The sequence below is a fragment of the Chlorocebus sabaeus genome, chromosome 1, assembly GCF_047675955.1.
Source record: "Chlorocebus sabaeus isolate Y175 chromosome 1, mChlSab1.0.hap1, whole genome shotgun sequence".
Classification (NCBI taxonomy): Eukaryota; Metazoa; Chordata; class Mammalia; order Primates; family Cercopithecidae; genus Chlorocebus; species Chlorocebus sabaeus.
Genome location: NC_132904.1, coordinates 13864253 through 13876569, shown reverse-complemented (window position 1 = coordinate 13876569; position 12317 = coordinate 13864253). Strand labels below are relative to the sequence as shown.

Below are 12317 nucleotides of genomic sequence, written 5' to 3'. Positions count from 1 at the left end.
CATAAGAGACTCCATTTTGTTCTTTGTTCTGTATTTGAGATACTGTTCATCTGTGACCCTAACCCCAACCTTGTCCTTGCAAGAGACATGTGCTGCGGTGACTCAAGGTTGAATGGATTTTGGGCTGTGCAGGATGTGTCTTTGTTAAACAAGTGCCTGAAGGCAGCTTGCTGGGTAAAAGTCATCACCATTCTCTTAATTTCAACTACCCAAGGACACGTACACGGCCAAAGGTCGCAGGGACCTCTGCCTAAGAAAGCTAGGTGTTGTCTAAGGTTTCTCCCCATGTGATAGGCTGAAACAATGCTGCTAAAAGGTTTATGGAGATGTTTGCATATGCATCTCAAGGCACGGCATTTTCCTTTAAACTTATTCATGTCACAGAGGTTTTTGTTCATATGTCTTACTGCCGATTTCCTCTTTTTCTTTGATCCTATTGTCCTGCCACTCCCCTGTCTTTAAGATGGTAAAGATAATTATCAATAAATACTAAGGGAACTCAGAGACCAGGGCCGCCGTGGGTCCTCTGTAAGCTGAGCGCTGGTCCCCTGGGCCCCCGCTTCTCTTTCTCTATACTTTGTCTCTGTGTCTTATTTCTTTTCTCAAGTCTCTCGTTCCACCTTACGAGAAACACCCACAGGTGTGGAGGGGCAGGCCACCCCTTCAGCTCGATCTCGGCTCACTACAACTCCATCTGCTGGGTTCAAGCAATTCTCCTGCCTCAGCCTTCCCAGAAGCTGGGATCACAGGGGCATACCACCACACCCGGCTAATTTTTGTATTTTTAGTAGAGATGGGGTTTCACCATGTTGACCAGGCTGGTCTTGGACTCCTGACCTCAGGTAATCTGCCCGCCTCTGCCTCCCAAAATGCTCGGATTACAGGCATGAGCTACCATGCCCAGCCTCCATGTACTTCTTCCTGGCAAACTTTGCAGCTCTGGAGATCTACTTTTTCACCATTGCCCCTTTGACTCTGGGCAACGTCCTGTCCATGGGGAGAAACCTCATCTCCCTGCCCGGCTGTGGAGCCCAGATGTTCTTCTTCATCTTCCTGGGAAGTGCTGACTGTATCCTGCTGGCCGTCATGGCCTTTGACTGGTTTGTGGCCATCTGTCATCCTCTCCATTACGGCCTCATCATGAGCTGGAGATTGTGTGTCCAGCTGGCCCTGGGGTCTCTGCTGCTGGGGTTCTTCTTAGCCATGCAGCTGACCATGCTTATCTTCCAACTCCCTTTATGCAGCAGCAAAGAAAAGTTCTACTGTGATGTCCTCCCTGTCATGAGACTGGCCTGTGCAGACACCTGGGTCCATAAACCACTCTGTGGTCAGCATGACCGTTCTCACCATCCCCTTCCTGCTCATCACTCTCTGCTATGTCTGCATCATGGCTGCCATCCTGAAGATCCACTCTGCAGAGGGGAGGCACAAGGCCTTATCCACCTTTCCTCCCGCCTGACTATGGTTCTCCTCCAGGATGGATGTACAAGCCTCATCTTCTTGTGTCCCAGCTCTAGCTACTATCCTGAGAGGGGCCAGGTAGTATCTGTGGTTTACACCTTCATTACTCCTGTGCTTAACGCCTTGATCTACAGCATAAGGAACAGAGAACTTAAGGATGCTTTGAAGAGAGCAATGACGAGGGTCCTGCTGCTCTAAACACAGGCCGCTCTTCAACACCGCTGGGCGGAGACACATGGTATACTGCCAGAAAGATGAGGGACAACAGTTGATGGTGTTTTATACTGTTACTTCTTAGTTATATACATATATATATATATATTTTTTGAGACGGAATCTTGCTCTGTCACCCAGGCTGGAGTGCAGTGGCCGGATCTCAGCTCACTGCAAGCTCCGCCTCCCAGGTTCACACCATTCTCCTGCCTCAGCCTCGCTAGTAGCTGGGACTACAGGCGCCCGCCACCTCGCCCGGCTAGTTTTTTTTTTTTTTTGTATTTTCTTAGTAGAGATGGGGTTTCACCGTGTTCGCCAGGATGGTCTCGATCTCCTGACCTCGTGATCCACCCGTCTCGGCCTCCCAAAGTGCTGGGATTACAGGCTTGAGCCACGGCGCCCGGCCTCTTAGTTATATTTTTAAAAAATCATTTTCCATTTCCCAGCCTCAGGTTCTTCACCTCCAAAATAGAGATTAAAATAGCTGTGGGATCTAAATTCTGGGGTTACTTCTGAGGATAATTAGATATATATTCAGTGAAAATACTTTGTGACTGTTAAAGGGAGGTATGGGCGGGGCACAGTGGCTCACGCCTGTAATCCCAGCACTTTAGGAGGCCGAGGCGGGTGGATCACCTGAGGTCAGGAGTTCAAAACCAGCCTGGCCAACCTGGTGAAACCCCATTTCTACTAAAAATACAAAAATTAGCCTGGCATGGTGGTGGGCGCCTGTAATCCCAGCTACTTGGGAGGATAAGGCAGGAGAATCACTTGAACCCAGGAGGCAGAGGTGGCAGTGAGCCAAGATTGTGCCACTGCACTCTAGCCTGGACAACAAGAGCGAGCGAGACTCCATCTAAAAAAAATAAAGAAATAAAAAGGGAGATATGGTAGTAAATGTGGTTATTGCCATCTTCACCATCATATAAAATCTGCCCTACCTTAGATTTATCTCCAGATGTTGTTCTCAGGTTCTCAGCAGGTTCAAACAGTGCACATGTGGGCAGAGGCTAAGCCAGGAATAGGATTCAAATGAAACTGAGACCACTGGCTTTTTTTTTTTTAATTAATAATCTTTCATCCTAATTTCTATTCCAGGGAAAGGTGATGGGGAAAATACTGGAGTTTTGGGATTTGGGTAGCGTCTCTTTTCTTTTTTTTTTTGAGGTAAGAGTCTTACTGTGTTGCCCAGGCTGGAGTGCAGTGGTGCAATCTTGGCTCACTGCAGCCTCCCTCCCCCAGGTTCAAGCATTCTCCCACCTCAGCCTCCCAAGTAGCTGGGACTACAGGTGCCACACCACCACACCTGGCTAATTTTTGTATTTTTAGTAGAGACAGGGTTTCACCATGTTGGCCAGGCTGATCTCGAACTCCTGACCTCAGTTGATCTGCCCACCTTGACCTCCGAAAGTGCTGGGATTACAGGTGTGAGCCACCGCACCCGACCTCTTTTCTTACCTTTATACCAGAGCGTACTGGTCTCCATATAAATCTCTGACTCTGTATCAGTCTGTCTCTGAAATGTTCTCCCCATGACTTTTTATTCCCCTCCCCTTTCTCCCTTCCTTTCTCCCCCTCCTCTTCCTCCTCCTCCCCACTTCTCCTCCTTCTCCTTCTCCTTCTCATTTCTCTTTCCTTCTCTTTGTGTCTCTTACACATATCTCATGTTCTCCTTTTCTGTCTATACCAGGCTAAGTATGCATAATATGTAAAAACTGCTTTATTGTTTGAGCCTCTTTGGGTATGAGACGGCACGTGATGGTTCAAATCTGGATTAAAGTAGAGCAAAGCTAATTAAGTGAAGATAAACACTGACTGGATAGTGGGAATGGAAAGGACTCATTACCATGACCGAGCAGTCTGAGAAGAATGATGGTCATTTTTGTGACTGTCAGTTGTCGCCAGCAAATGGTTATCAGTGTATCTGTGGCTTATTGTGTTTTTTGTAGAGTTTGGGAAGCTCATTTATTCTTTTACCCATTGACTATTTGGTGATTTATTTATTCAACAATACTCAAAAGACAGTAAACAACTCTTTTTTTTTTTTTTTTTTTTTTTTGAGACGGAGTCTCGCTCTGCGTCCAGGCTGGAGTGCAGTGGCCGGATCTCAGCTCACTGCAAGCTCCGCCTCCCGGGTTCACGCCATTCTCCTGCCTCAGCCTCCCGTGTAGCTGGGACTACAGGCGCCCGCCACCTCGCCCGGCTAATTTTTTGTATTTTTAGTAGAGATGGGGTTTCAACGTGTTAGCCAGGATGGTGTTGATCTCCTGACCTCGTGATCCGCCCGTCTCGGCCTCCCAAAGTGCTGGGATTACAGGCTTGAGCCACCGCGCCCGGTTAGTAAACAACTCTTTATTTAACTCTACTATGTACTATGTTCCCATTTGTGATTGGATCAGGAAGCAGAAAAGTAAGAAGCAGCATCTGTCTTGAAGGAAGTTAAAGGTTTAGTAAGATTCAAGAACTCACACCACAGTCACACCAAGGTCCACGTGATATAAGACTATGAAATTTCAGAGAAAGGACAGTGAAGGGAATCAAGGCGAGTCTGATGGGGGAAGGTGGTATTTGAGCTGCACCCTGACAGGTTTCCAGCTCTCGAGCTGTGCAAAGAGGAGCAGGAAGGGCATTTCTGAAGGAGGAAACTGGAAGATGCAAGAACAGGAAATCGTCTCCCTTGGTCTCTGTTTCCTTATCTGGAAAAGTATGAAAAGGGTGCTATAAGTTTTGTTTTTCTGAAAGAGTATCACAAGCCCAAAAGACAAAAAACATAATCCATATTCTATAGAATGGGAATTTTGCCCTCTTTAAAAGAAAAGAACCAGAAGAATCTTTTTGGGTTTATTCATAGATATTTGCTACCCTTCTTATCTTCTATGGCAATATTCTACTGGGTCAGTATTAACTGTAGGACTCTAGCTCTCTGGATAACAGGGGTTTCCATGAAATAAACGTTATATGGCCAAATAAGTGTGATGAATACTGTGCTGATCAAACTAAAGTTAGTATTTTACCATAGGTTTACTCAGAGCCTATAAGATGCAAATGTGCAGTCATGATTCCCTAAGCTGAGGGATGTATTTTGCCATGTTTTCCAAACTCTTTTTCCCTTGGAGGATGTCTTGAAATGGGTTGTGTTGTTGAACTTATGTTGATAAATGCTGCATTATGTTGGAGAATGCTGAACTTATGTTGGAAAATACTGACTCTGAATACCAATGGTTATTATTGTATCTGTGAATGAAATATTCCAGGCATTTCTCAGTTCCCCATGCTCTCTGAGAAAGCAGTGCAGTTATAATTGGTTAGCAGACTTTTTAAAAGTGACTGAATTAGGGAATTAACAATTCTCATATATATAACTCACTTATCTTCACAAAAATCCATGAGATGGGTACTATTATTGTTATTATTTATTATTATTAGTTTTTTGAGACAGAGTGTCGCTCTGTCACCCAGGCTATAGTGCAGTGGTGCAATCTTGGCTCACTGCAACCTCCTCTTCCCAGATTCAAGCAATTCTCATGCCTCAGCCGCCCGAGTAGCTGGGATTACAGGCATGAACCACCATGCTTGGCTAATTTTTGTATTTTTAGTAGAGACAGGGTTTCACCATGTTGGACAGGCTGGTCTTGAGCTCCTGGCCTCAAGTGATCCACCTGCCTTGGCCTCCCAAAGTGCTGGGATTACAGGTGTGAGCCACCACGCCCAACTGAGATGGGCATTATTATTATTTTTGCTTAAGGATAAGGACATTGGGGCACAGGGGCATTAAATCAATTGCCGAAGGTCACACAACCGTTAGTGATAGAACTGAGAATTGACCTGGGCAGTTTGGCTCCACAGCCTGGGCAGGCAACCACTGCCTTTTGCAGCGTGTCTATCAGCACGCTATGTGAGCCTGGGGAAATCATCTTATTTCTCTGCACTTAATTTAATTTGTAATAAAATGGGGATAGTAATATCTACCCTGACTCCCTCCCTGAGTGATCATGAGATATCAGAACAAAACAAAGTTATAAAAGTGCAGTAAAATTCAGTATGGCTATTCAAACATTCAAACGAGGAAATACTCACATTAGATGGCTTATTTCTTTAATTACAGGAGTTTAAAGCCACAACTATCCAATTGCCCTTTATCTGTGCTTCATTATGAATACCCTGTTACTCTTTTTAAAGGAATACATATACTTTTAATTTTTTTTTTTTTTTTTAGACAGGTCTCCCTCTGTCAGCCAGCCTGGAGTGCAGTGGCGTGATCATACTCACTGCCGCCTCAAAATTCTGGGCTCAAGCAATCCTGCACCTCAACCTGCGGAGTAGCTGAGGACTACATGTGTGCACCACTATACCTGGCTAATTATTTTATTTTATTTTATTTTATTTTATTTTATTTTATTTTTTTGAGACGGAGTCTTGCTCTGTCGCCAGGCTGGAGTGTAGTGGCGCGATCTCACCTCATTGCAACCTTTGCCTCCTGGGTTCAAGCAATTCTCCTGCCTCAGCCTCCCAAGTAGCTGGGATTACAAGTGTCTACCACCACAAGCACACACCACGCCCAGCTAATTTTTGTATTTTTAGTAGAGACAGGGTTTCACCATGTTGGCCAGGATGGTCTCGATCTCCTGACCTCATGATCCACCTGCCTCGGCCTCCCAAAGTGCTGGGATTACAGGCGTGAGCTGCCGTGCCCGGCCTACCTGGCTAATTAAAAAATTTTTCTTTTGTAGAGATGGGAATCTCACTATTTTGGCCAGGCTGGTCTTGACTCCTGGGCTCAAGTGATCCACCCTTCTTGGTCTCCCAAAATGCAGGTGTGAGCCACTGGACCCAGCCCATTTTTGTTTGTTTGTTTGAGATAGAGTTTTGCCTTTTCACCCAGGCTGGAGTGAAGTGGTGCGATCTCTGCTCACTGCAGTCTCCGCTCCCCTACCCTCCACGGGATTGAAGCAATTCTGCCTCAGCCTCCCGAGTAGCTGGAATTACAGGCACCCACCACCAGGCCTGGCTAATTTTTGTATTTTTAGTAGAGACTGGGTTTTGCCATGTTGGCCAGGCTGGTCTTGAACTCCTGACCTTGGGTGATCCACCCGCCTTGGCCTTCCAAAGTGCTAGGACTACAGGCGTGAGTCACTGCACTTGGCTCAATTTGTGTATGTTTTGTAGAAATGGGGTCTCACTATGTTGCTCAAGCGGACAAAGAACTTTTAACACAGTTGAAGCTGTATAACTATGGAAGGTGCCACCTTGGGAATGTCTGGAAAAAAACTAAAAAAGTTAAAATGGCAAAAACCCCAAAAATTATTGGGTGTCCTGTGGCATACTAGGCCTGAACTAAAGCACCTTTCTGGATTACCTGATTTTTTAATGATTTGCGCCTTATAAAATCTTGCAGCTATTTTCCAATTTGGTAAGTTGCAGAAAATTCATAGGAATGCCGATGATGCTTGTCCATAGAGATGCAAATGAATTTTGCCTGGTAGAAGTGCAATTGCTCTCCCAGCACTCAGGAGGCCAGTTCTGCATTATTTATTTATTTATTTTTATTAAAAAATTTTTTTCAAGACAGAATTTTGCTCTGTTGTCCAGGCTGGAGCGCAGTGGTGTGATCTCAGTTCCCTGCAACCTTTGCTTCCCAGGTTCCAGAGAGTCTTCTGCGTCAGCCTCCCGAGTAGCTGGGATTTATAGGCGCGAGCTATCACACCCGGCTAATTTTTCGTATTTTTAGTAGAGATGAGGTTTTACGATGTTGGCCAGGCTGGTCTCGAACTCCTAACTTCAAGTGATCGGCCTGCCTCAGCCTCCCACAGTGCTGGGATTACAGGAGTAAGCCACCGCACCCGGCCAGTTGTGCATTTATTAACATGTTCGTTTCAGCAGTCCTGATTGCCTATACATGTGTGTACTGTTTGTGTTTTCCTCTGGACAGGGCTAGCCCTTTACTGGTCTCCTCCTTTAATTCAGTGAAGTCTTTGATGTGTGTACATTTTGTATTTGTAGGGGAGTCATGATTTTACTCTTTTCAAAACAAGTATCCTGTAACAGGAAACCTCTGAGCAGAGGCTGACAGGTCACCCTTGATTCCTGCTGTAGAAAGAAAAATTTCTTACTCCAGACCCCAATGGTCCTTTTCAGATTCCTAACGTGAAGGGTTGTTCATATCTCAGCCTCTCTCGGAAGACTCTATTTTCCTGAAGCGCGGAGACCTACCTATCCCCACTAACAAAAATGTGTTAAGGGGCAGGGTGCAGTGGCGCACGCCTGTAATGCCAGCACTTCGAGAGGCCGAGGCGGGCGGATCGCTTGAGTACAGGAGTTCCAGACCAGCCTGGGCAACATGGCAAAACCCCATCTCTACAAAAAACCCCACAAAAATTAGCCAGGTGTAGTGGCGCACGCCTGTAATCCCAGCTACTTGGGAGGCTGAGATGGGAGGATGGCTTGGGCCCAGGGGATCGAGACTGCAGAGAGCCGTGATCGCGCCACTGCACTCAACTTGGGCAACAGAACAAGACTCTGTCTAAAAAACAAACAACCCCCCCAAATTCCCCAAAAATGTGTTAGGGGAAGGAGGTGGGACAGTATTTCTGATCTACTCGCCTTTCCTAGTATGACCACCAGGGGGCGCGGAAGCCCTCCCGGTACTAAGGCGGGGCCACCCTGCCCTGGGAGCACAGCCGGCAGAAGGAAGTGTGCGGGACGCGAGAAAGGACTAGGGCCGAGACCCGCCGGGCCGGCTCAAAGCCCGACCTCTGCCATAAGCACCGTATCTTTATGGGAGCCGATGAGGTCAGCAGGGAGCACGCATTCAGATGGCATAAGAGGGCAAAGTACTGCTAGAATTACAAAGATATTTACAGTCTTTTAACCTGAAAGCACAGAGCAGATCCTATTCTTCAGAATTAAATCTTGGGGTCTCCAGTCCGTTTGTGGAGCTCCACTCTGATAAATGTATCATTTGCTCCCAAGAAGACAAATTGGGTAGGGGGAAGAGGGAGAGGCGGGGAGAAGACGAGATAAAGGGACGATCTGCTTTTCGGAAGCAGAAGCCGCCTGGGAACTACCTGCACACCGCGCAGGCAGCGAGGAGGGGGAGCGCTCCAGTGCAAAGCCCTGTATTTTAAAGCCCCTCCTCGCTCACAAGCTTCACAGCAAACTACGAAGTGGGTATCATCTCTGATTTACAGACATGGGAACGAGGTCCTCTTGAGAAACGATGCTTTCCCAAACGTATGCAAATTGTGAGTGCCAAGTGTCTTCACTGGCACTAACAACATCGAGCTGCTTACGTTTCTCGGAGCGGTCCCGATTTCCAACAAGCAAAAGATCCAAATTCTCGGACCACCCTGACCGTCCTGTATCTCCAGATCTCCAGGTCTTTCCTCTGGACACCTCCCCCATCCCCCCACTTTCAGTGCCAGCAGCCCTGAGGCTGCGCGGGATCCCGCTACTCGGAATGCCTTCCCCCTGGCAGGATAGTTTTAGAACACTCGACTGCCACCCAATGTAGCCCACATCACATTGGCTTATTTGTTTTCGGGAGCTTGTCCCCGCCTAGCAACGAGTCGGCTAAGAACTGGATCCTAGCGAGGAGCCCGGCACAGACAGCGAATGACCGCAGCCGGACAGTCGCTCTTGCTCTCCCTCGGCCCTGCGGCAGGATCCGCCGGTGCAGGGGCCTCTCCTCGGACTCCAAGCGTGTCTGGAGGGCTCTTGGGTTAGGGAAAGGGGTGTTTGCAGACGCTCCGGGCGGCCGGGCGGTGGCGGGACACGGGCCCTTTAAGAAGGAGCGCTGGGCGCGGCCAGGTAGGGGCGGGTCCCGGGCGGATCAGCGCTGCGCCGGCGCGGGCCCGGGAGCCGGATTTGGAGCGCGCGGCGCCGGTGGGGGCGGAGGGGGCGGTGCGGCGGAGCCTCCCGTGGCCTCGGACGCTCCTCCTAGCTAGCGGCCACCGCCCGCCGCCGCCTGCGCCTCCAGCTCCTTCGCCCCGGCGGGCCCGGCCGCCGCTTCCGGCAGCTCACCTGGGACGCGCTCACCTGGGACGCGCTACCTGCCTCCGGGCGCCTGGGCTCCAGGATGAAGGACCGGCTGGAGCAGCTGAAGGCCGTGAGTTTCGCTGCAGGCGGGGGGCTGCCAGGAGGGGTGCTGCGTGGGAGAGGTGCTTCCCTTTGCTCCCCAAGTCGAGGCTGGAGGGGGCCAGAGCCCGAGGTTTGCCCTCCCCAATCCCCCACCGCTTCCAGCGCCGGTTCCGCACCCTCCCCTACCCTCCCCTGCGGGGTCATGTGCCGGGTGATTCATCGCTAGGCAATGATTTTCCTGAACGCCTCTAACCCTCCCACCCCGCAAGCTGGACAGTGTCTGTCCAGAGCTGGTTCCCGAAGAGGGTGCTTGGGGCCTGGCAGGGCTCACCGTGAGGTCAGGGGTCCCCTCACCACCTGCCCACTGCTGCCTGGCACTGTGCCCAGGACCAGCCTCCTCCCTTTCCTGTTTGCCTCCTGAGGGGCTCCAGGCCTGGCTGCCCCTTCCTCCAGAGAGCAGCTCAGAGCTCCCTGGTGACCTCTGGAGCTGTGAGCCGGTCACATGCTGGGATGCGTCAGCTGCTCTCCAACCGGTGGTCTGTAATTGTTGTCCCCACTATTCCCCCTCCGCCGCCGCATCTTTTGGAACAGCTGTGGTTGGGTCCAAGGATCTGAAGATAGACTGCCTCCAGCCTTGGCTGCGCAAAGGCTGTAAAGCCTTAGGCTACTTACTCTAAGCCTCTGTTTCCTTGTCTGTCAAATGGGAGTGATCATACCCAAGGAATTTGTTGGGAGGATCTGATGATACAATGGAACTTGATACAGAGAAGGGTTAACGCATGGGTTTTTAAGCCAGATACTCATTGACTCATTCAGTACATAATTATTGAGTGTGTTCTATGGGGGAGGTCTAGTGCTAAGCCTTGAAGATTCAGTGGCACAGGTTCTACCTTAATAAAATTAAAATCTCGCCCTTGATACTCAGGAGTTTATTTAGTCCATGTACTTTGGAGTGTGTTACAAGTATAGCAGCTTAGGCCTCAGTCTGGCCCCGCAGAATCAGAATCTAATTATTCATCCATTTCCGCAGGTGATTCACGGGCACATTACAGTTTGGGAAGCACTGGACTGGATTAGAACTGGGGTTGCCTCTGGCTCCACTGCTTACTGGCAATCCCTTAAACTCCCAGCCTAAGTTTTGTCATTTGTAAAACGGGTAGTTGTGAGGTGGAAAAGCAGCAGAACATGCATAAGAACACTTTTATGGTGCATGGCACGGGGGACTTAATAAATGGTGAAATATGCTAATAACTGTGAGTGCTCTATGGAAAATGCAGATGTCAGGGACTGTTGGGATGATGTTACAAGAGTTTATCCTTTTCCTCCCTTGCTTGGATGAGACCTTCATGTCTGTTTCACCTGTTCTGGGTAGCAGGGCTGTAGAGGAGGCAGGGAGCTGGAGAAGTGAGAGAAGCAAAGGGACAGTTGCCTATTGTGGGAGTGACCTCCCTGCCTCAGTCTTATGCTTAGTCATCTGTGCCTCACAGCGTCCAGGTTACGGATGGGGCAGAGTTTATTGCCCCTGTTTTATAGATGGGGAAACTGGTACTCATGGGGTAGGAGGGATGCCCTAGGACACAGAACCAGGCAGGGCACCCCCAGGAGAGGAACCCAGGCTCCTGACACTCTCCACGGTGCTCCTTCCCTTGAAGCACGCTGGTTGGGGAGGCAGAAGGAAAAGAAGAGTACGATTTTGAAGATCTCTCTGTGTCGGCACATTCAGCAACCATAAAAAAGTACAAAACTGAACAGCAGACTCTTCCATTTGTTAGGAAATCCATTTCCAGAGGAAGATACTCCATGGCCCCTTTCAGTAGCTCATTGCCAACAATGAGCGAAGAGTCTTAACTGAGCTTTCAGTTCCAAGAATAAATTTAATTTGCCTGGGAACCCTGAGCAAGTCTCTTTGCCTCTCCTCGGTGCCTCATGGTTACCCTCTGTAAAATAGAATTAATGATAGGTTTCCTCCCCTTCCCTCTTGGGGATGTGGTGAAAGCGAGACTGGAGATGATGGTGTTGTTATGGGAGGATTGTTCTGAAATCACAGGGTGGCTTCTGTAGCGTATTGGAGCAGATGCATGGCAGCGCGGGACAAAGGGACACAGGTGGCAGGTTCCAAGACTCCGATCACTGTCTTTCTTTGGGTCGCTTAACTTCTCTGCTTCTCAATTCTTCCTTTGTACCACAAGGAATTTAGTTGATCTCAGAAGTCCCTTCTGGTGGTGTTATAGGTTTTTCTGTGAAGACTGTTAAGGTTTATGTGGATTTTGATATCAGTTCGCCTCCTCTTATCCCCTCTCCCCAGCCTGACTCCCAGGGGTCACCCTCACTGAAACAAGATATGCATCTTCTCCCTCTGATTTCCGTTATCAATTAAAAGCATTTGTCAACCTTCATGAAACAAATTGCACATTGAGCAGCCTCTGCAAACTCTTTCTGTGGTGTTCTTTCCAAATCTTGAGGAGGGGAGGTGGTAACCGCCTCCCGATAGCTGGAGGGCTTTTGTGCCCGAGATTGGCTTTGCTCTGGGTAGATACAAGGAGAACATATGGGGTTGATGGGTAGAA

The 12317-nt window shown here is 48.8% G+C and overlaps 2 protein-coding genes across 3 annotated transcripts in view; both read left to right on the top strand.

Annotated features, from left to right (window-relative positions):
* Positions 1-828: 828 nt before the first annotated feature.
* On the top strand, positions 829-1737 carry OR10V1 (olfactory receptor family 10 subfamily V member 1). The gene is given in 3 exon segments (XM_073015933.1): positions 829-1322; positions 1324-1442; positions 1445-1737. Coding segments are annotated over 3 exon segments (747 nt in total). The 5' UTR covers positions 829-909; the 3' UTR covers positions 1660-1737.
* A 7796-nt stretch (positions 1738-9533) lies between these two features.
* The window catches only part of STX3 (syntaxin 3), a 46848-nt gene continuing 44064 nt past the window's right edge, over positions 9534-12317 (top strand). For both annotated transcript variants that reach the window (XM_007997209.3, XM_007997174.3), the window contains exon 1: positions 9534-9778. In XM_007997209.3, coding sequence (XP_007995400.1) covers positions 9749-9778 — 30 coding nt within the window. In that variant the 5' untranslated portion in view covers positions 9534-9748. The remainder of the gene's footprint in view (positions 9779-12317) is intronic.